General features: G+C 40.4%; 1 protein-coding gene across 1 annotated transcript in view; it reads left to right on the forward strand.

The window, feature by feature from the left end:
* The first annotated feature begins 1,460 nt into the window (after positions 1-1,460).
* wwc1 (WW and C2 domain containing 1) overlaps positions 1,461-23,461 on the forward strand; it is a 44,599-nt gene continuing 22,598 nt past the window's right edge. The window contains exons 1-6 of the mRNA XM_018679662.2: positions 1,461-2,578; positions 13,260-13,369; positions 13,458-13,661; positions 14,997-15,073; positions 15,479-15,558; positions 20,589-20,718. Coding sequence (XP_018535178.1) covers positions 2,460-2,578; positions 13,260-13,369; positions 13,458-13,661; positions 14,997-15,073; positions 15,479-15,558; positions 20,589-20,718 — 720 coding nt within the window. The 5' untranslated portion in view covers positions 1,461-2,459. The remainder of the gene's footprint in view (positions 2,579-13,259; positions 13,370-13,457; positions 13,662-14,996; positions 15,074-15,478; positions 15,559-20,588; positions 20,719-23,461) is intronic.

Raw genomic sequence — 23,461 nt, forward strand, 5'->3', positions numbered from 1 at the left:
CATCATCTGGGAGTTTGCTCAAATTAATGCAGTTTACCGCAGTTCTCCAGATATATAAGTTAGAATTTGAAATTGCAAGCCACCTTTAATTAAAAGACTTATGTATGTATTATTTCATTTAGAACTTTACGAGACACAAAAACCTAAAAAGCTGTTTTCCAACTTGGTGCCATCATAAACAAGCTAGGTGAAGCTAATAAAGCAAAAATCACATTTAATCTACACACTAGACAAATACCTGTTGTACTGTTGCTTATTTAATTCTTGCATCAGCCCCTCTGGTTTGACTAAAAAATGATCCCTGAGTTCCTCTAGATTTGGACATTGTGGCAGAAGAAGAAGCTCCTGGTTACATTATTAACTTAAAGCTGATTTACATGGATGAACACCGGTGTTATAACCATGCAAAGTATACAGCTGATAACAACCGGAGCACTGGGCTACAATCCCAATCAGTAACAGTCAAATGTTTAATCAGGAGCAGGGCGGAGTGTTAAAGAGTCCTTTAAGTCCAGAGTTTATTCAAAATACAGGGTCTGTGAGTGGAAATATTCATGTCTTTAATATTAGTATTTACTCTGTTACCCATGGATCAAATTGTGTCATTTTTAAATTAATGGCTGCTAGGAATCATTTCTCCAAATTTCATCACAATTCAACCTGTGGCACCTGAGAAACTGACCTGAAATCAGCCTCCGACGCTCAGAGTGGAGGATCTGCTCTGCAGTTCACTACTCTGACCACCAGTGGGCGCTGTGAGCTTGAAAGTTCGCCAGTACAGAAAGCTGTAGGTTACACTGTAGACTGTAAAACACTCCTAATATTTTTATGAAAGAACAACAAACAAATGAAAAGACTCAAAAGACAACAACACAGACATAGATGCAAGAAATAAGAATGATGAATTAAATAATAATAACAAAAGAAAGAAAACACACAACAACAAATATAGAGCTGTGACAAGCTGAGGACAGATGACCTTTGACCTCATGTAGGAAAACTGCAACTAGTTGATTGAAAAATAAACTTTCTAAACAGAAATTGGACTGTACAGATTATTATTATTAAAAGAAGAGGCATACTTTACAAATACAGAACATTGCTGATATCATGCATTTCTGTGCTGAAGTTTTAGGTCATGAATAGTTTTTATTCATCAGTTAACTTCATAAAAAGTCCAGTAAACAGGAGGAAAAAATAAATAAATTACGCCTTTGTCTTTAGAAACAGCACCATGATGCTGAGACATAGATAATTAACAAACCAATAATGTAGTGTCAAAGTAAAGTAGTAAACTTTGCTCATCAGTCCATCATAAAAACGTGTGTATTCACTGATTTTGTTAATATCAACCATAATCTAAACAAAAGACCAATTTAAAACGTTTATTTTTAGATTTGACCAGAAGACCGGAAGTTCTTATTTTGCCTGCATGAGTTTGTCAACAAAAACGTTTTATTTTGAAATCGTAACCGGAAGCTGTCATGGCGGCTGGATGTAGCTTGACAGCGGTCGACCGGCCGAAGTCATCGGGACTGAGGGAAGACTTTACCGCCGCCGCCGCCGCCGCTTCTGCTGCCGCCCTCCCGTCCTGCTTTTAAACGAGATAGTTCACCGAGACAAACAGACGAGTTTCTGGCGGATTCGGCGGATTTTAACGGCCGTGGACCCGCTCGTTACTTCTCCTCTGTCAGCGGTGTTTCGGAGTGCTCGCTCCCCCCGCGGCTGGCGGCTAGCATCGGTTACCGCTGCTAAACATGGTGGCCTGTCGGGGAGAACACAGAGCAACGAGCCCGGTTTGGGGATTTTAAGGAGGATCTATTGATTTTAAACCCGCTCGGACGGTTCTGACCGTGACACACCGCCGCTGTGGACACATTCCCGGGGAGGGGTTTGACTATCCGGGGGTTAGAGGGGAGGCTGGCTCCTGTGTTTACGCCGACAACAGCGCTCCAGCAGCCGCAGCAGCAGCCGCTCCAGCACCGTCCGTGTTTTCTGGACCGTGGATAATTGGGAGTTCAAAAAAAGGAAAAAAAGAAAAAAGTTGGCATCAGACCGCCTCAAAGTTTCCCACCGGGTTTGAAAAAGTTGCAAAACATGCTCCCACCGCTGGAAAAACGCCTCAAATAGCAACACGGCTGAGTTTTGTTAGTGTTGTGTTTATATTACAGATGTATAGCGATGAATTGGTGCTCATGTGCAGCCTGCTGGAGCCACCCCCCCCACTGAAGTAGCTTATTTTAACACCCCCTCCTCCTCTGGATTCATCATTCATCTGTGGATTATTATGGATTATTGTTATTACAGCCCAATCCAGCCCGTGCAGGAGCGGGGATTTTGGGAATAACCCTGATTTTCAAAGGAGGATGATGATGATGATGGTGACAGAGAAGAGCGATGGTTTCCCTTCGTTATGATTTTGAGTAGAGAGGAGTTAATTACATGGAGACTCGCCTGACATGCCAAGGAAGGAGTTGCCACTACCTGAGGGTTGGGAGGAAGCCAGAGACTTTGACGGCAAAGTCTATTACATTGACCACATCAACCAGTGCACCAGCTGGATCGACCCCCGAGACAGGTAAGGGAGGAGGATGCGTGACCTTTGACCTCTTGCAGATGAGCATCACAACACACACTCTCGTCTTTAAGAATATAAGTCATAATCTCATCATCTCTGTTTGATCGCTTATAAAGTAGTTTAATCTTCCTGAAAGGAGATTTATGGAGCATAGCAAGTAGCAGCTGGTTCATTAGATCCAAACTGAGGAGTAGAAAGGAGTAAATGCTGCTTAATTCAAAAAGGAGGCAGAAAATAATGTATAAAAGTCTCTTACTCTGCTTAATCAGTCAAAATAATCCAATAGTCACAGCTACCAGCAGGGAAATCTTTGCATCCCTGCAAATTAAGATAGTAATAACCATCCTCTAAGTGCTACTGTACATTATAGGCCTGATGGACATTAAGAAGACTTTACAGTTTATAAACATACAACTCCATCCCCTCATGCTTTATTTAGAAGAGGAAGGTACACACCAGAGGTGATGGATAAAAACTCATTTTATGTCAGTGTTTATTCTGAGGGGTGCTGTGAATGTCGACCTCTTTTAAAGTATTGTTTTATAATGAAAAGTTGTCTATTTGTGAGGCAACACCTTTTATTCAGCAAGTGAATTTGACCATAAGTGTGCAGGGCTGCAAGTAATGAGTATTTCCCTGATTAATAAATGAACCATTTTGTCAGAAAGTGTCAGAAAATGGTGAGAAATACTCAAGTTTACATCTTCTCAATTAAAGACACCAAATAATTTGACTTTAAGTGTTGACTGTTGACAGGGATGCGATTAATGAGTATTTTTAATATCGATTGTTTTCTTGGTTAATAAAGTAATAGTTTTGTCTATAAAATGTAAAAATGGTGACATTTGTCCAACTAACTCTTAAAAACCTGAAAATATTTGGTTTGTAAACATTTATGACAAAGAAAGGCATCAAATCTTCACTTTTGAGAGGCTGAAACCTGCAAATATTTTGCATTTTTGCTTAAAAAATGATTATTAGATCATTAAAACAGTTGTTGACTCATTGATTAATCGATTAATTGACAACTTTGCCCATAATATCCACTGATTTATCCCCCTGAAGGACTCAAAGCTCCTTTCTTGCCTCATTATTCTCTGATCTAGATGCATGACCTTGAAGCTGAGGCTTCCTCCTTCAGCATAAACTGAATACATGGAGAAGAACCTGTGTTAAGATTGATAGAAAAACAAACAAAAAAATGACAAAAACCACGATTTACCCTAATTGTGTCGATCTAAAAACATCTGAAAATAGAGTAAATGTCAGTTACAGTTTTCTAGCGCAAACAGTAAACCCTTAAAATGTTTGAAAAACCTTTAAAAAACCTAAAAATATTCAGTTTATTATGACAGAAAACCAGCAAATACTCACATTTAGAACCAGAACAGAACATGAAGCCACATGTTCAGGGTCCAGCCCTGTTAGTCCTGCTAGGACCTGGATTGGACAGACAATCAGCATCTTCATCCTCTCTGTGTGGTCGTTGGGATGAAACCTTATGATTTGTTGTGTTTCCGATCTTTCTTTGGACCGACTGGCGACGTGTTTTTCAGGATTTCTTCATCTGAGCTTCGTTGTTTTTAATCTAACTGAATGACTTCCATATGATTGACATGGGTGTGACCTTTCTGGTCAGCTACTTCCATCGGGTTCTTTACCGTCCAATGACGTTTGGCGACAGGAAATGGGTGCGTACTACTGCTGCCTGATTGGCGTCTTAATCGGCATAGATTTTATCGCAATACCAGATCAAGATCCTTCTGTCGCATAGCTCCAAACCCTAACCCTAACTAAATGGCTGTGGTGATTTTGTTGTGAAGTCAAGAAAGAAAAGGGCCATATGTTTTTATAGGACGTGATTTGGCAGGTAGTATTTATTTAAAACTGAACTAAACAGGCCTGAGAAACTCTACAGAAGGACATTGTTTGAGGATAAATTCGTCTTCTTTTGGCTTTTTGTTTGTGGACGATTGAGGAAGTCCAGCTTGGAAAACAGTGTCCACTTTGTACATTCGATAAAACTTATGTTAAATACAGACACAAATGAAACCTAAAGCCATAAGAAAAGAAATGGTGCGCTCAGTTGTCACACAGAAAAGAAAAAAAACAACAACCTCTAAGCCTCCAGAATTCCAGACATAAGCCATTAAAAGGATTTGGTGTCAAAGTCCGAGGGGTCTTAAGTAACTGGTAAAAACGAGTCTGCCCTCCCCTCTATACTGTGTTTTGGTACAAGCCGGGACTGTAAGCCTATTACACTGATGGAGAGAGAGAAAAAAAGGTAACTCACACCTCCAGACCTGATTTCTAATTACAGGAATGTAAATGAGGAGAATGTGCCCTGAGAGAAAAAACAGCAAAGCAGAAAATAAGGTTCGTTTTTACATGTATTTGTCCTGGTTTAACAAACTAAATGAAGCAGGCTACACTCATTTTAGAAAGAACAACTTGGACTACAAAAATACATCGTCCCTGTACCAGCTTCTCGACGGTGAGGATTTGCTGCTCATCTTTGTTTTGCGTCATTATAAATTAAATATCTTTGGGGCGTTGGACTGTTTCTCAGGCAAAACAAGACATTCAAAGACGTCTTTTTAAGCTCCGAGCAACTGAAACTGACATTTTTCTACTATTGTGTGACATTTTAAGTCGAAAGGACGGCAGGTAGAACGAACGCTTTCCCCTTTTTTTGTGAAACTCCTCTGGTCGTTTCAGATTTAGACTCATAGAGGAAGCTAGAAGGAAAGAAAGCCTTCCCAAACAAAGTCCTTAAAACACAACACACATTCCTGAAACACAAACACACAACGTGAAGGAAAGAGCAGCGCGCAGACTCGCCAGCCAAAGGCCTGATTCATCTGAAATCCCTTTCACTGCTTGCCAAGGTGCACGGGGTCAAAGTGCAGCGTGAGGCCCTGCAGACTGTTAACCAGGACCTGAACGAAGGCTCAATCACAGCTGCAGTGTAGTTTTTACTTTAATACATAACCGGACTAAAACACAGCTTCCACACTGTGGAGTGAGTTTTCTTTACTCTAGCAAAGTAAGAGCAGTTTATACCATTAAAGTAGAGCTGAAATGATAAGGCAGTTAATAGATAAGTCAATAAATTTGATTAGATCCATTTTTCTGACACCTCTGCAGCTGGAGGTGGTCAGATTTCTCTCTTTTAACCTCTACAGTTTATTTATTAAGCTTTAAATCTATAACACTCGAATTTGAGTGCCTCTATTTACCAGTTTCAAAGCTTTAAAAGCTTTATAATCAGGGATAGGACGATACCGATACTGCAAGCTTGAGCATTGCTGCATTGAGTGACGGCGTTCCAGTCGTGAAGTCGGAAAAACATGGATGCTCACAGGAAAGCCTTTATAGTTGCTTCAACAAAAAAACTTCACCTGAAGAACACCTCAGTTGTTAACGTTAGATTTTAACTCAAGCCATGAGCGTTAACCAAACTGAACGTATCCTGGACTTGACATTGCCATTGCTAGCAACTGGCAGTACCACTAACAATACTGCTTAACACTGCTATAAACAGTAAAATTAGCAGAGTGTTCACTACCATTGATGCGAGTAGCAGCCATCTTGAATTCTTATGTTGGGGTTGGTGGGGTTTCTCTGACTTTCTGAGCTGGAAATTCGACTTTCCAGTTGAAATTCCCGACTCTGACTTCTGGGTATAACTGGGACGATTAACTTGTTTAATGGATGTTTTAAAGATATCTAGTCCAGTGATTTTGGCCAGTACTGGACTGATAGTAATATTACAATACACTCTAACTGTAGTTGTAAGTGTTTGCTAATGTATCCTGTGAGCACCCATAAGAGTAGGCTGCTGTATAAACAAATAATGAATCATAATATTGTAAAACACAGAAAGAAGAAATTATAATAAATAAACACTTAAAATATTCTTGCAGCTGCCTACAACTACCTTACAGTGTGTTATAACCCATTTAATAAATGGTTATGTGCAGCTTCACAGCTTTTTCCAACTTGTATCCATAAGAAATCAAATTAAAATGGTTTTTAATGATGAAAGTTTAGGTAATATATCAAATAAGAATGTCAGACATTAGTAACGTAGGTTGTAGATTCCACAGTATGAGGATCTGCAGATTTCTGTCTCATATCATCATAAACTGACTTTTAACTGCTTAAAACAATCATTAGATCGATCAGTAATGGAGATAATCATTAGATGCAAAACAGATGAAGACATCTGTTTGGCTTTTTGGCCTGTCACAGATAGAAATATTTCTCTTTTCCTGTTGAATCACCAAAACCCTCTCTTCACTTGCCTGTGCAGGGAAGAGGAAGCAAAGATGGCTGAAATATTTCCCGCTATCAAACTTAGTCATTCTTACTGGAAAAACCTGCAGTAGGAGGAATCAACTAAACAAAAAAAATGTGAGAACAGCCTTAATACTTCATGTTTTTCAGCATTTTTTCCCTTTAAGGTGTTAGTTCTGCCTGTTCAGCCTCAGAAACATGTACATTTTTAATAGAAAGATGCTTGAATGCAGCAGATACGGCTCGCGAGGAGGTCAAGGCTGAGAGCCGCCTACAGTATTCATGTGAAGCTTGAAATGATGGTGTGTGACAGACAGAAAGAGAAAGGATTTTACAGCTGCAGTCATGTGAAAACCAGCCTATTATAGTCGTGTACTTTTAGGAATGAAGAAAGACGGCCAGCTTTATTTTGACAGTGACAGCTCGTTGTGTTTGTGTGCCCGGGGCTGTCGGAGGAACACCCACAGATATCCGATGTTCTTCATTTGAATAATGTACCTGCAGCTGTACAGGACGTCCAGATTAGTGCTGATTTCACGTGAAATTCACTTTTACACTCCTCTGGTGAAGCATCAGCAGCCTTATTAACGTGTCTGCAGACTTCCAGTGTGCAAAATCTCAGGATGTTTTCAGAAAGGCCTGCCTCTGTGGCCCTTAATAAATTCCTCTGAGTGCAATATCATCCATCCACCCCTCGGAGTGACGCACTGAAGGCATATCGTCAGGTGAAAGGAATGTTATCTGTCAGATAACACACCACTGTCGCTATGAGAAGACACACTTAGGCTGATTTGTCTTTTTTTATGATGATATATTCACCCTTTTCTCTGTTAAATGCTTTGATTAGAGTGTGTTTTTGTGGTGTTGTTGAACTTTGGAGTGGTTGTGTAAACGTACTCCGAAGCCTCATAACTCGACTTGAGGAATTTCCACGCCGCTCTGAATGAACATTTCTCCGCCGTCTGACTCAGCGTTCAGCTATGCAGCTCGCCTCCCTGTGTGTTTGCACTCTGCCGCACACTTTGTCAGCTTGCATTAGCCCGGCCCGGCCCAGCCTGGCTTGGCTTGGCTGTTTACCTTGGTATGTGTGGAAACCTGTGGGTGTGTGTCTGTGCTCTCCATTTTTTGTGGCTGATATCTGGAAGCAGAATTAACATCCTGTAACCACATTTTGATGTCACAAGAATTCAGTGTTTCCCTCACAGAGTTTTAGCCTCAGATAAGCTTCTTAAAACACATGCAGACGTCATGTGACACTAAAACTCTCCTCTGAAACCCACAAACACAAACCAACAGCCCAAAACTCAAAGATATAATAATCATTTTTTATTGAATAAAAATAACAAAAAGCAGCAAATCTTCATATTTTAGAAGCTGGGGCCAGAAAAATTTGACATTTTTGCATGAAAAATTATTTAAAAATTGTTGCTGAAATTGTAGTTTTCTATAGATTTGATTATAAATGGGAGGATAAAGACACACATTATGTCTTTTTGAAGTCAGCAATTGCCTCATAAATGTGACTAGTTTTCAGTAGAATCAATAATAAAACTCTTAGGATTACATGAGCCAGATCCTACAGGTGTGTTGTTACCTGTGTTGGTCCACATGGATCACCAGCAGCTCGACAACTCATCCATGTGACGACGAGCTGTTTGATGCCAGTCTGATTTCACAGATACCAGTTGGTTTTGTCTGTGGAAGTCAGCCAGGACCTCCCCTGGTACTGTGATGCTCAACATTTGGAGGAGAGAGTTTGCATCAGTGTTGGAGGGATGAAGTTAGCATCAGCCTGGTTCCTCCACAAAAAGCCAATGGGATTTTTTCATTGTGTTTTGGATTATTCCAGAAAATAAACAGTGAGCAGCTAAAGTTTCTGATCCTTCAGGTTTAGTTGATCAGATCATCTTCACAGATGAACACCACTGTTCTGATGTTTGAAGTAAGAAGCTAATGTTAGGCTATAAACCAACTACACCCACGGTCACATGACGTCAACGTCTCCACCACTAAGCTTCCAACTGGTCATTTCATTTAGCTCTGAGCTCTTCTACAAAAGCCTTTCTTCTTAGAAAGTTAGTGAGAGTTTGAAAGAGCGTGAGTAGAAACACAACGAGGCTGTAAAGGTGGACTGGTGAGTAGATGGGTTTTCATGTTAACGTCCAACCTCTGTAGCCTCATTTAGACACTCGTTAGCATCCGCCTTTTTTAAGACACGTAAAAGCTTCAAACATCAGGAGTGGGGGATTTACTGACCCATTTTATGTCGGAGAATAAAACCTGAAAATGTCTTGAGCTTGTGTTAAAACCACAGACCTTATTTCAGACATTTAACCAGAAACACTCTGACTTGTCGGACGAGGGAACTGGAAGTACTAACATGCTAACTTACCTCTTAGTTTTAGGACGTTGGAAACCTTTTCGTACGACTGAACATCTTTGGGTTCTGGACTCCCGGTCGATCAAACAAAGCAGTTTGACGATATCTCCTCGGGCAGTTTTAACAATTTTCTGATGTTTAATTGATCAACTGATTGATTAGGAAACGATTCTAAGTTGGAGTTGGAGCCCCAACCTTCTTCCAAAATTCAAAAGTGGGGTATTTTCTGACGTGCTAATATGCTAACTTACTTCCCTGTTTTAGGACTCATTCCTGCACAACCAACCATCTAATACCACTTCCAGTCAGTCAAATGAAATTATTTAATTTTAGTTAAAGTAGCAGCAGTTGACGACACTGCAATCAAAAAAAGGATTAAACACTAAAAGTGGTGTGCAGTCAGGCTGGTTCTCACTAAACAAGGTAATTATGTGGATTCAACTTGGGCGGGGAATTAGAGGCACATCCACCAGTCCATGTCTCTTTGTGTAGGTCTGGTTTTTGTGTTGTTATTAGGTGGACGGCGAGTTGTATGTTTCCCCCTCGGCCATCACTAAAAGCAGTGAAGCGACTACAAGTGGCTATTAAATCACTGACAGTGAAATGGAGGTTTGGCCGCCGCCACCAGCTGGGCCTTCGCTGCGAGTCCAGGTCAGCGGACTCCCCCCTTCGGCCCTGGTGATTAGAGGAAAGGATTTAGTGGGTGAGGAGAGAGAGAGAGGGAGAGAGGAATCAAATAATGGGATGCAGATACCCAGCCAGCCAACCAGCCGGCCTTCTCTAGGATCAGCAGTTGGCAGAAACCTCCCCTGTCTTTTCCTGAGCTAAATTTAGAGCAGCAGAGCTTCGGGGGGATCTTCTCCCCGGGCCCCCTTTCATTATTCATCAGCTGAAAAAGGACCCAGTTCAGTTTCTCCCTCGCCATCGCCATCGCCGCCACTGGCGCTCAGTGTTTTCTCTGCATCTGCAGTCACGAAATACAAGAGGCAGCAGATGAGGAAAACCATTCAGAAGGACGTGCTTTCTTTTTTAGTTTACTCTGCGAGTAGTGGTTTCTTTCATTCTTTCATTAATGGAGATTAATCTTAGAGGAATGGTATGTAGAATTACTAAAAATCGCAACAGGTGGATTTTTCTGATGTGTCCGACTGTGTCAGCAGGAAGTGAACGCAACACTTACCAGGAACCACAAAATATCACGTGGATATGTCAAACTCTGAGTTTTACCCGGGAAACTGTTTTCAACTGCAAAAGCAAATTCACTCAAGCCGTATTTTTTTGAATCACAAGTTGTTTTTATTATTTCACGTGTCATAAAAATAATCAACTGAAAGATTGTTTAGTACTTTAACACATCCTGAAGTTTGCCGTGTGAAGTTTTCCACTATAGATGCAGGTTAGGTTGGCAATGGGCTGATCTACTTAGATATGAAAAAATCAGTGTGCAGTGTGCATTGATCATTATGGGTACTGTGTTTTGAAGATTAAATTTAATCTAAACTTGATATTTTGTCATCAAGATAAAGGACATAACATGCAATTACATATTAACAAGGATATTGTCAGACATTTTTATAAAAACGAGTAAAACTTTGAGTTTATAGTTTATACCAATGTGTTTTTTTGTTTGTTTTTTTGTCCGTCGGACAGGTTGAAAGTAACAACACACTACGACTATTCAAAGTCAAATTATTCCAAAGCCATTCTACCTTTATAAAATAGCAGCTGGTGTTGATGGAGCACAAGAGAGTTGTTTCTGTTTCTGTCTTTAACGATATCTTTTAAAATGACGTTTTAAAATGTGATGTGACGTGTTGCTTTTGACCTAGTTCTCCACTACTTAATTACTTAGCAGACGCCTTATATTGATTAGGAATGGGTTCTGGTAGATGGTTCTGTTTGGATCTGGTTCCAAGAGGGTGAAATACCTAGATTTGTTAACCTCTACAGCCACAAAATCTCTTATCAAATCTATAATTCACTTTACTGCTACTAGCTCTGTTTATAATTCTTGATATTTTCAAAGTTTCCTGGCTGGATACCAGAGATGACCGCTGGTTTTTGATGACCTCTGAATCTTTTTAACTCATCTACAGTTCAGCATTGAACTTCCTGGACCTGATTCCAGCAGTTTAAGCTGCTGACTATCACTCAGTTAGACAGAGATCATACCTGAAAAACTAAAGTTAAATAGAGCAACAACAGGTGTTCGAATGACAGAGGCTCCATTCTCCCTGTTAGGGGCAGTTTAGATTTGATAAATAATTACTGTAGTTTCTGTTGGTTTCAGTGTAAAATTACCCATTGTTTAGAGGAAATGAGAGTCTTAAATATCAATTTTATCTTTTGTTATAATAAAAACAGATGAAATTGGTCTTCTGACAAACTGCTTAAAAAGATTCAATATTTTGATTTTGACACAAAAGGATGCAGATTTGATAAAATACGACATGTTCAGGTGACAGCGACCTCCTTAAAGTGTTAAATTTCCTGTCGCTGCCACCTCCCTGCACCCAATCAATCAATGGCAGGAAAAATCCTCATTGCTTTACTGTTATTTTGTACCATTAAACAACTTTTCACAATGCTGTTAATTGTTCTCATGCTCCTATAAGTGCTAGTATTTGGGGAGCTAAGTCTAATCTGCATCACATATTTTCTTCATTACACTGTGATTTTCACTGCTGTTGCATTAGAAACTTCATTATCTTTGGCCCAGTGAAACACTCAGACTCATTTGTGTCAAAAAAATGTAAAAGTGGCTGATTTTACCATCACTGCTGCAGTGAAGTTGCCGTAAGGCTGAGGGTTGCCCCAGAAACCTCCAGGCGATGCGTCAGCGCTGCTTGTGGAATGCTACGGGCCGGTTTCCTCCTATTGTGGCCGGCCACAGCGACCCCCTCTTTCTCCTTTTCCCCCCCTCAGAGGTGAATAGAGGACTCAGTGAAACACCAGACTACCCACCCCCCTCCTCCACATTCACACTCACCCTTCCTCCTCCTCCTCCTCCTACTTCTCCTGCTTTCAGATGAACACAGTGAGCTGGGATAAATCCATCTTTTAGTCTGGTCCATTATTCAGAATTGCTTCTAACCAGGGTTTAATTTGGGTTGGACACTGTTTGACTTTGTTACAGAAGGATGATCGTCATGTGTAAAAACAGAATTACTTTTAATGAACTGCAAGTCATATACACAAATGTATAAGTTTATTCAATTGATTGATAAGGTGTGTTTTTATGCTGATGATGTAGGGATTTATATTTTTTTAGGCAGTGGTTTGCTGTGCCACTTTAATCTGAAATATCTCAACAACTGTCAAATAGATTACCATGAAATTTTATACAGACATTCATGGTCCCCAGATCATGAATCTTACAGATTTTGGTGATCCCCTGATTTAAAATCTAGCGCCACCAACAGGTCAAAGTTACTGGAGGGATTGGAGGTTAGGGATTAGCTGTTAGAGGCGATTGTGTGAACAGCAGCAGCCAGAGAATAACATGTAACATCATTTTGGTATGAACTGTAAAAAGCCTCATTAATTATCGTGTGTCGTACACTTTCACATCACATTCTTTACCTATTGTACCTGATTTATGTTGTGGCTGTTTGGACTCCAGTTGCTGTATTGTATGATTTATTACAACAGTGTTTATATTGTCACATGCCTTAAATAGTTAATCAAACATGAGACAGCATGTGGGCGTGTGCAGAGGCTTCAAAGACATCACAGATACCGATACTACTTTTTACCTACATATTTCTATTACTTGTGTAGTTGTAACAGTTGTAGTGTGTATTCTTTTTAGGAAAACATCATCATATTTCATATGTTTTTGATTTAATTTAGGTCTCTTTATCTCTCTGACTTATTGCAGACTTTCCTTCTCATGTTTTGTTGTACATGTGTTCCTGATTCTGTGATATTTCTGTTTCTGGGACTGTCCGTAATCACAGCCAAGATGATTCTGTTTCTAAAGCTCAGTTTCTGGTTCTGTAGGCAGACGAAGCCTCTGACGTTTGCTGACTGTATCGGGGATGAGCTGCCGGTCGGTTGGGAGGAGGCGTACGACCCCGTTGTTGGAGCTTACTATGTCGACCACAACACCAGTGAGTTACCGTCCGATACTCTTACCGCTCAACTCTTCATCTGACCCTCCCTTATCTAGAGCTAAATCCTCTTCCTCCTTCCTCCCAGAGAGCACCCAGCTGGAGGACCCGCGGGCCCAGTGGCAGCGGGAGCAGGAGGCCATGCTGCGGGACTACCTGGCCGTGGCCCGGGACGCCCTCAGCGCCCAGAAGGAGATCTACCAGGTGAAGGAGCAGAGGCTCCGCCTGGCACAGCAGGAGTACCGGCAGCTGAACGACGCGTGGAGGGACAAGTCAACGTCGCAGACCAGCTGTGAGTATGGATGGAGGAGAAACCCCCAGACAAGAGGATGGGGATGTAGAGGGTTTTTCGTTACTTATCAAACATTAAAAATCAACTTGTGTTGTAACTTATCAAAAAATGTAAATAAAAACCTGTGACGACCACGATCACAGATTTCTTTGATAGTGCCTTCCATGTAGAGGTGCAAATTAGTCAGTCTGCAGTTTGTGAAAAGTACTTCCTGTCTGGGAGTTCGTACCTACAGTTCAGAACTTTAATCAATTTCCTGAACCCAAGGGCATCATGTCTTTCACTAAGTAGGAAACTGTGTTTGTTTTATCCTTGCTTCTTTTCAGGGCAATGGCCGCAAAGGATGACACAATAGATTCTTGTTTTGGTACAGCCCTGTCAACCCTGTTAGCCCTGCTAGGACTTGGTGTGGACAGATGATCCTCTCTGTGTGGTCGCTGCAATGAAAACCTTAAGATCTGTTGTGTTTCCAATCTCCTTTAGAATCATCAGATAATCAGACCTTCGCTGACTTTGATCAGGAGGGGGGAATTGGGCCGAAACTCGATTATCTTGTCGTGTGTACCCGCTTAATTGACATGGTGTGACCTTTATTATCAACAATTTTGTGTTTGGGGGATAACGTAAGTTCTTCTCTCCCCGGTTCCCCTCATGTTTCTTAGTTGTCCATAGCTTTCTTTACTGCTGGTCCGTCCAGCAATGCTTTGCGACAGGAAATGGACGTGTACTTTGACGTACACGCCAAAAACTGCTTGACTGGCTGTTGTTGCATTAATGCTGCCGTGTGAGAGGTTGTTAGAATAAAATTTTATCATCTTAATCAACATGATTTATGATTTTTATAATTTATCGCAGTCCCAGATCAAGGTTGTTTTATTGCCCCGCTCTACTTTCAAGTTTACTGATTTTTGACAAACAATTTGTGTCACCAACTGAGTGCAAACAGCTTTGAGTGCAGAGTGTTTAGAGTTTTCTTTTGCCGTCAGGGTCGAATCCTTTTCTCAGATAGAAGCTATTTAGAATAACCCACGATCCTTCTTGTTGTGGAGAGAAGAGAAAAATGATCCTTGACATTAGAAAAGCTGAAGGTTTCTTCTTTGTGTGGCTGTACTTTTCTTTTTCTCTTTAAGCCTTGACAGAACAAAAACAAGCTGATATTTCTCTGGAGATTTCTTCAATTTAACAGATATATATATATATATATCTACACTTTTCCCCACAGCCATGGTTCTGTGTCTCTCTTAGACAACTGCTGAAATAACCAAAGGAGAAAACGATATAAGGGGGCAGTTTTTAACACCTCTTTTCTCTCCTCATATCTCACCTTTTCTGCAGTGAATTCTAGATCATCCTCCTCCAGCAAGTACGACCCAGAGATCCTAAAAGCAGAAATAGCCACAGCCAAAAGTCGGGTAAGAGCCTCTCCCTCCTGTTGCAACTGTAAAACCTGTTTTCATGCCTGATCTAGTAATTATATGTGTTAATAATCTGTTTTTAAAGAGGAAAAATAAATTTCTCAAAGACAAACCGATACAGAACCGTCTCTGAATTGGTTCAAACATGTCTTTGGTGTTTCTATACTGCAATTGTGTCCACAAACTATTAAAAAGACATCATAAAATGTAGTTAATTTTTATTTTATCACACAGATAGACCGTCTTAATGTCAGAAATACTCAGAGCACCAAATATGATCAAAATCGCTGCTGAAAATAGTCCCCAACAAAATCATTGTTTATTGAAATTTAAATAAAAAAATGAAATTATATGTATATTTGTAAGGTGTTTTTAAAGATCATCCTGTATTTCCTTCTCCAGGTGAACAAGCTGAAGCGGGACCTGGCCTGTATGAAGCAGGAGCTGCAGTACAAAGAGCAAGGCTTCGAGACGCTCAAAGAGTAAGTTCTGCTTCCTGACGTCTTTCCGCTCCATCTTTCTCCACCTTGAATCCTTGCTGAAGGGTGCATTGACAGGTGTATTCGTTGACACTTGACTCTGGGATTTGATCCTTTAGGCTGTGCCAGCCCTCCTAATTTAATTTGACGAGCAAAGCCAGACAGTCCAGAGTCTCGACTTGAATATTAAGTGAAAGCGTGACCTTCTCTCAGTCCTCACAGCTTCACCGTCTGAGCTGCTGAACACCTTCGAGTTAAGTTCACTGCTGGAAAAACTGAGCTGTTAGAGTAACTCCTCAGCCATCTCCTAAAGGTTAATGTGGTACAACTTTATATTTCCTTATTAGGAATCAGCTTTTCAAAGGGCAGGAAGGCAGAACTACAACTAGAATTAATGATTATTTTCATTTTCAGTTGGTCTATAATAGTGAAAAACGTCCAGTGTGGAAATGTAAACACAGTTAGTAATTAATGTCAGTAAAGAGTAGGGTGTACAACTCATTTTTGATTAATCTGACAGTCCAAGATGACTGAATCTTTATCTGTGGGCAAATGTCCATGTCAAAGTACGTCCACTACAGTGCTCATTTTTGCCATTGACAGGCTCAGGTTGTTAGGTGTCTGACAACATTATGGATTAGGATTCCTACAGAGACAGAGCTTTTATTAAAGAATAAGATCCTTTTTGTTTAACCAGAAACACGTTTTATCAATACCAGACTCCATTGACAAAAACAGTACTTTTACCGAGCAGAAAAACAGGAGCCACTGGAATATCACTGCCTCCACCTGTTAGTTTGTTTGGGTTGTGGTGTGACTTTCCATAGTGGAAGAAGTATTCAGATGCTTTACCTTAGTAAAAGTACACACAGTAATGCAAACAATAACAGATGAGCAGCAGCTCTCTGTCTGCTTGTAAATTATTGTTTTTGTAAATGGAGTCTGGTGCTGATATATAGCAATGTTTCTGGTTAAACAAAAAGGATCTTACTCTAACTGACCTAGCAGTATTACAGCAACTCCTGTGTTATGTGCCGTAAAATTACTTAAATGACTCAATCACATTATCACGGGAAAATAAGGCCTGGGTTAAACAATACCTGTGTTTTCCTTTAAAATGATTCAAATCATGTGACGTTTACTTTTTTGGTGTGAAAATGTCATGTTTTCACACACTACATTAGCAGGGAAGTGAACGATAAGATAAATTCTAATCCAAAAAAAAAAAAAAAATCACCAGTATTAATGTTTCTAAAGAAAAACCAATGAACCTACAAGCACAAATTACTCTACTCTTATCTTTCCATTTGTCTTATTCCTTAACTACTACACGATCCCTCAGGCATCACAGGTGAAGTGTTGTACAGTAGAGTTAAGACTTTCTCCGCCGTTGCCCTCTGTTGGAATTTGCCCCATTTGACAGCGTGTTGGTTTAGAAAGCATACATGTTAATGTGAAAACGTTGCAGGTTGTTTGGAGACTCGAACTGGCCGTAAACTGCTGCTTATCTCCTCCAGTTATTGCCTTGGCATTATCACACATTCCACTCGATCATTAAACACCAACACCTCTGTAAAAACGCGCACACGGTTGGAACAACAGCTCAGGAATGCAGGGTTTGAGAGGAAACAACCCGTCTAACACGACCTACTTCTACACCTCCGAGCTCCCGAGAGGGCGCAGCAATGATGGAGGCATCAGATCAGAAAAGGGGGCACTCATTCCTCTATTTGTTCTCCATCTCAAATGTTGGGTCTTTTTTTTTTTTCAACGCAGAGCTCTTTCAGTGCTGTTTGGGTTCGATGCAAACAGGAATGTCCGGTCTGTTTGTCTTGCCTCACGCCAGCACAGCGAGCGAGAGTGTCAGGAGGATTAAAGAGTAGCTGAGGCAGAGCGGTTGGACGGCATTCCTCTGTGACTTTCCTCTCCTGTTACAGTCGTCAGCCACCAATCGCTGTTTGCAGAAATACGAATAGGCTTAGGGCTGGAATGTAGCCGCACACACTCTCTCAGCTCCTGATAAGATTTCACCAAATACTGGTACAGAGGAGAGGAGAGTGTTTTATGATGTTTCCTGAGCAGAAAAGAATGTGGACACCTCTTCTTGGGTCTGTTAATGCTCCAGTAAAGGGAAATAGAAAGAGATAGAAACATGAAGTATGAGCAGAAAGAGAGAATAAGTTGGACCTGGTCCAGCCTGGGTCCTTGGTTGTTCGTCCGTCCGATTCTTCTGAACGCAATATTTCAGTAACTCCTTGAGGGAATGTCTTCAGATTTGGCCCAAACATTCACATGGACCCAGTGATGAGCCCGTTAGAATTTGGTGGTCAAAGGTCAAAAGTCAAGGTCGCTCAACTCTCAAATTCATACGCTAATTATGACAAAAATGGTGAAGGCATGATATTTTACATCTAAAAGGTCAAAGGTGTTCTGCCAAAAACAAAAACACTTTTCCAGCCGTTATTTGACGCCATAACTCCGGAACAAAAGGGGACATTGTGAGGATATGTCCTGCAACGTTACCGACTGGCGGAGTGGTGACTTTAGTTTTTTAATTTAACAAAATGCTGTCTAAAGATAATGAGACACAAAACATACTCATAAAGTCAAGTTAACAAAAACACACACTCCAGCAGCGGGTTTAGTTCATCAGATCATTTCAACAACAAAGATCTGACATGCTCATAAAGCTCGCAGAGTCAGACCGAAGAAAGAAACAAGCCAAAGTTACGAAGCTCGTCAGAAACACAACTAAACGTCTTTAAGACACAAAACAAAAATGTTATCAATCATATCAAACGTTTATAAAACGAACAAACATATTAATCACATTCCACGTCGTAATGTGAAATACAGACAGAAAATTACGACTTCTGGGTACAACTGGAACGCACCAAAAGTCGGATTTCTCTGAAATGTCCAACTGTGTCTGCAGGTAGTGAACGCAACACCTACCAGGAACCACAAAATATCGCGTGGATACGTCAAACTCTTGCTGAGTTTTATCTGGGAAACATTTACAACCGCAAAAAGTAAATTCACCCAAGCGATAATTCTTTTGAATGACAAGTTTTTTTTATTGTTTCACGTGTCATAAACATGATCTGTTGACAGATTATTTATCACTTTAACACATCCTGAAGTTTGTTTTATTAAATATATCAAAAAAATTTAAAAAATAAAAGTGTTAATGGGCTGATCTACTAATTTAATCTAAATTTAATATTTTGTTATTAAGATAAAGGACATAATATGTTTGCAATTACATATTAAAAAGGATATTGTCAGATATTTTTAATAAAAACAAGAATAATATGAAAAATTAGAGATGTCCCAGCTGACAGGGTTGAAAATAACAACGTGCAATTTACTCCAAAGGCTTTCCAGTTTGAAAGTCAGGGGATTTACCAGAAAACATCAAGATGCATCATGGGAAATGTAGTGTCCACTGTTTTTGGAGCTTGACCCACTCTAGAGACTAGAGGTCAGGATATCTCTGCCTCTGCTTTAATAAAGTTCTTTTTTTCTTTGTTATCAGCGTCAAAAGTATCCAGTATCAGTGGGGCTTTAGTGTCCACATACCTTTGGTCGTATGCTCTGTACGTTATGACACTTACATAGGAGATAAACATACGAATTTTGAGGTTAAAGGTCTCCGTACATCCTCAGCTGGATTTAATATTTTAGTTTAATTCCAGCGTTGCGTGAATTGACATGAGAATAGTGAATTAAACCCTTGAGTATCTGTTAAACGCCTCTTTCTCTGTGTGTTGTCGTAAAGCAATCGTTGTGATTTTAATTATTAAAAGTTCATAACACTGTTTTCACTCAGCGTAAGTCCGTGTTTGAGGAGGACTTAGAGAGGATTACTTGTTCTCTCTGCCTGTTACAGACAAGTGCCTCCCTCCCTCCCTCCCTCACTTCCTCATTCTCTCTCTCTGTACCTTGTTTTCCCTCCGTCTGTCTCTCTCTTTCTGTCAGAACCTCCCCCCCTTCCCTCTCTGAAGAATGTGGTCGGACCTGTTATTCGGATGCATGCATGACTTGCTGATGACAGGGTTTACGTAGTAGCTGCTGCTGCTGCCTCTGACGGTTGTTTACCGCAGCGTCTTCCCCCTGAAGCCGGGTCGTCCCTGTCTGCCCATGGCCAAAAACAGGCTCCCATGTGTCTTAACCTGGACACTACAAGTTAAACAAACATTTGAGCTTGTTCTCAGGCTGATTATACTCACCTTAAAAACATGTTTTACCTGTGAAATCACCTGCGACGGTGTGAAAAGCTTAAACAAAAATACTGCAGTTTCGCCATTACAACTCTAAAATGAGTTATTCCTGGTGAGAATTGGAATATTTGGAACATTAATAAATGTGTATGTTACGTTAAAATAATAAAATGAAAATAAAAAAAAGTCCCTTAAATGAGCCTAAACCTGCAGCTCACCAATATCAGAACATAAATAATAGATTGTTTTTTCTGTTAAAAAAAACAGAACAAAACCAAAAAATTAACGTGTTGGATGGAAAATATTAGTGGTTTTGAAACCCTGACTCAAACCCATGGTGTACCTATAAGCAGTATGTGTTACAGAAATAAGGCTGCAACTAACCTTTATTTCCTTTTTTTATTAATCGATGACGTTCGTTTGGTTGAAAAAATGCCAGAAAATAAAAAGATGCTGATAACAACATCCTGGAGCTGAAATCGATAATCAGATTTTTCCCGATTAATTCTCTCTCTCGTTTTTATTTATCGTATTTATCAGGACGCGTCACCTGAAAATCATCAAATCATTTTCTGTTCCTTTTCTGAGTGTCAACATGTTTTCCTTTAAAACCCCAGTTTTTCCTCAAATAAGTGAACAAGAATGTAACTAAAAATCTAATACGTGCCATATAGACATATGGCATGGTTTAGCAGCATTGCTAAAAGTGTTGTGACTTTGAACGCATGAACACAGCTAATTTAAAGTCATTAGATCTTTAATATCTGCTCTAATAATATCTCTATCATCTGTCCTCCTCCTGACCTCCAGGATCGACCAGAAGGTGTCCAACAGCCCGTATGGCTACAAGCTGCAGGAGGCGCAGGCCATCCTCAGTGAGGTCCGCTCCATCCGAGACGCCATCAGCTCCGGGGAGAAGGAGAAACAGGAGCTCATGCAGGTGAGATTGGATTTATCACGTAGGTAAGACACAAAATAAACGAGCCTGAAATCTCGAACACGAGAGAAAAGAGGAGCGAACGCAAGTCCAGATTTGTTCTGCGTGTAAAAAGCTTTGTTTAAAGGCCGCTGGAGGCAGGATGTTGAGTTTGATCAGCTCCAGTATCATCTCCTCGACGGACAAAAGAAGAAGGAAAGAGGAGACAGATAATCCACATGCCGACACCTGAGACCAAGAGCCACGTGGATCATGTCAGGAATCACAGCAGGGCCTCGTCCTGATGTTTCAGAGCAACAAGATGTAGTCTGTGTTTTCAGTTGTTGGACGGTAGGGAGAGTTATCGGCTACAGAACAGATTTATGTGAGATTTTAGGCAGTGAGAGCTTTGCCTAAGAGCTCTTGAGCAGGGCAGATGGTCCGAATTATGGGAATTTACTGGAAGTTTAGGGTAATTTATACAAACTGTATCATATACAAACATATTAATGCTGGATAAATGAATAGAAACATCACCTTCAGTCAAAACTGGCAGAAGAAACCGCATCACAACGGAGCTAGCACCATGATAGTTAGCTTCTTTAACTGTCAATGAAGTGGTGTTAGCTAGCTTACATTTAGCACATCTGATTTAGCAGCTAGCTAGCTGCTGTATAAACACATTTTGATTCATTTTTTGCTTGTTTAAGGTTAATACAATAAATTTTGAGGATTATAACTTCTGTGGTTTTTCTGTTTCGGGTCGGTGAACGTTGCAAGTCACAGCCCTGTCATCAATCATCACCACAGTCAAAATGGCGGCCACTGGGCTCCTTCTTCACCTTGGCGAAGAGGTAGTAGGTTATGTAGGGACGGCCCTGCTTGCTACTTTGATTTGTTCCTTCGACTTCTAAGATGTATTTAAATGGTCTTTAATGTTTACAGAATGAAATGTACCTCAGGGTGAACAGAGCAAACAGCGTCGAGCTCCTCTGGTAAAGTTATGAAAAGAGTTGATTTTTGATGAAGAAGCAGAGAGAATAGAAAATGAACAGGAGATGAAGCGAGGAAGAGAAGGCAGGCTGGCACCGGACGACTCTCAGGAGAGTCTCGCGTTAAAGCACTTTACATTATTCTGCTGTGAGATTAAAAGAAAGTAAAAATCCAGATGTAGTAAAAGAGATTTATAGACTTGGAGGAGCTGAGGCTGCAGGGAGGCAGGTGGTGTTTTAGTGATGACAGCCTGTCGAGCTCGAGCTGACGAGAGGCTGCGAGCATCAGTTTGAGATGAAACTCTGGAAAGTGAAAACAATTTAGCTGATGGCAGCGAACATTTTTCAACTGCAGGGTTTCATTTCCTCTGTAGCTCCTGTGGTATAAAACTCTCAGTGCCTCTGAGCAGGAAAATGTCCGTCAGGGCTCATGTCTCAAAACACTGGTGCTGTTTATTACTTCCACTATCAAATGGGCCAATTATCAAATCTCTTATATGTCACAGGTCTGTGACCGTTAGTCCGAAGATATTAATTATTACAGAATTAACTAATTAGTTAGATTATAGAACATTTTGTTCCTAAAGACATGATGAAAACTGATAAAAAGAGAGATCCCCTCTGTGAAAAACTTTCGCAAGATCTTGCAAAGGTTTCTTGAGATCTCTCAAAAGTTTCTTGAGATTTCTTGAGATTGTACAAAAGTTTCACAAGATCTTGCAAAATTTTCTCGAGATCTTGCAAAGGTTTCTCGAAATTTTGCTAAAGTTTCATGAGATATTGCAAGATATACTTTTGTGAGATCTCGAGAAAAACAAAAGTACATCTTTCTTTTTTCTAACTGTCAGATCTTTTTTCCTCCTTGAAAAAGTCCGGAAAGTCTCGGTGAAGTCAAGTCTCCCTGTGACCTGAACTTCCTCTCTTTCTTTCCTCCATCTCTTTAGTTCCAATTTTCATCTTTATTTGCATGGATGAATGAAGCTCTGTCCTCTTGTTTTGGTGTTTTACATGCAGAAGGCGTCTCCACCTGGTTTCATATCTCCCCCATCCTCCCCCTTCCACACTCCCACCATCCTTTATCATGAGTGTTAACTCATCCACGTTTCCACCACGGCTGCAGTGTATTAAAGTTGCATGATGGTTTTTTGGCAACAAGTATTTATTGTTTTATTGTTTATATTTTACAGTTGTATGAATCATTTTTATCGACTAACAGTGCAGATGTTTGACGTTCCTGGTGCAAATAAACGCAGCACATCTGCATCTGCACGGCATATTAAACCGATAAAGCAGCAAAACTGAATACCCGCAGCGTTTTAGACTCCAGTTGTAAAATACAAAGCATCAGTGTTGACAGTGCTCCAACATTACACCCCCATATAGATTTAAAACAGCAGGTTTTATCTGTGAAATCTGGCTGCAGCTCCGTTCGGCTCAAATCGGTTTGGAAGTAGAGGAAGGAAAGTGTGTTCAATAAAACATAATCTGCTCTGTGCACTCGTCGCTGCCTCCCTCCCTCCCTCTTACCATCTGCAGCTGACAGCTCAGTGTGTGTGAGATTGTCTCTTAATGTTTGTGCGTCTGCAAGTGTGTATGTGATATCTGTGTATCTACGTGTGGTGCACTGTGCTTGTTAATGTTTGATTGCCTTAAATCAGAGAGGTGGACAGTGAGGAAAGAGGTGTGGTGTTCTTACTGACAGCTACAGTACAGTTTGCAGCTTTATCATGTCATCTGATAATAATCTGATAGAAAAGGGTCATTTAAAACCTTGT

This window comes from Lates calcarifer, linkage group LG20, assembly GCF_001640805.2.
Source record: "Lates calcarifer isolate ASB-BC8 linkage group LG20, TLL_Latcal_v3, whole genome shotgun sequence".
Lineage (NCBI taxonomy): Eukaryota > Metazoa > Chordata > Actinopteri > Centropomidae > Lates > Lates calcarifer.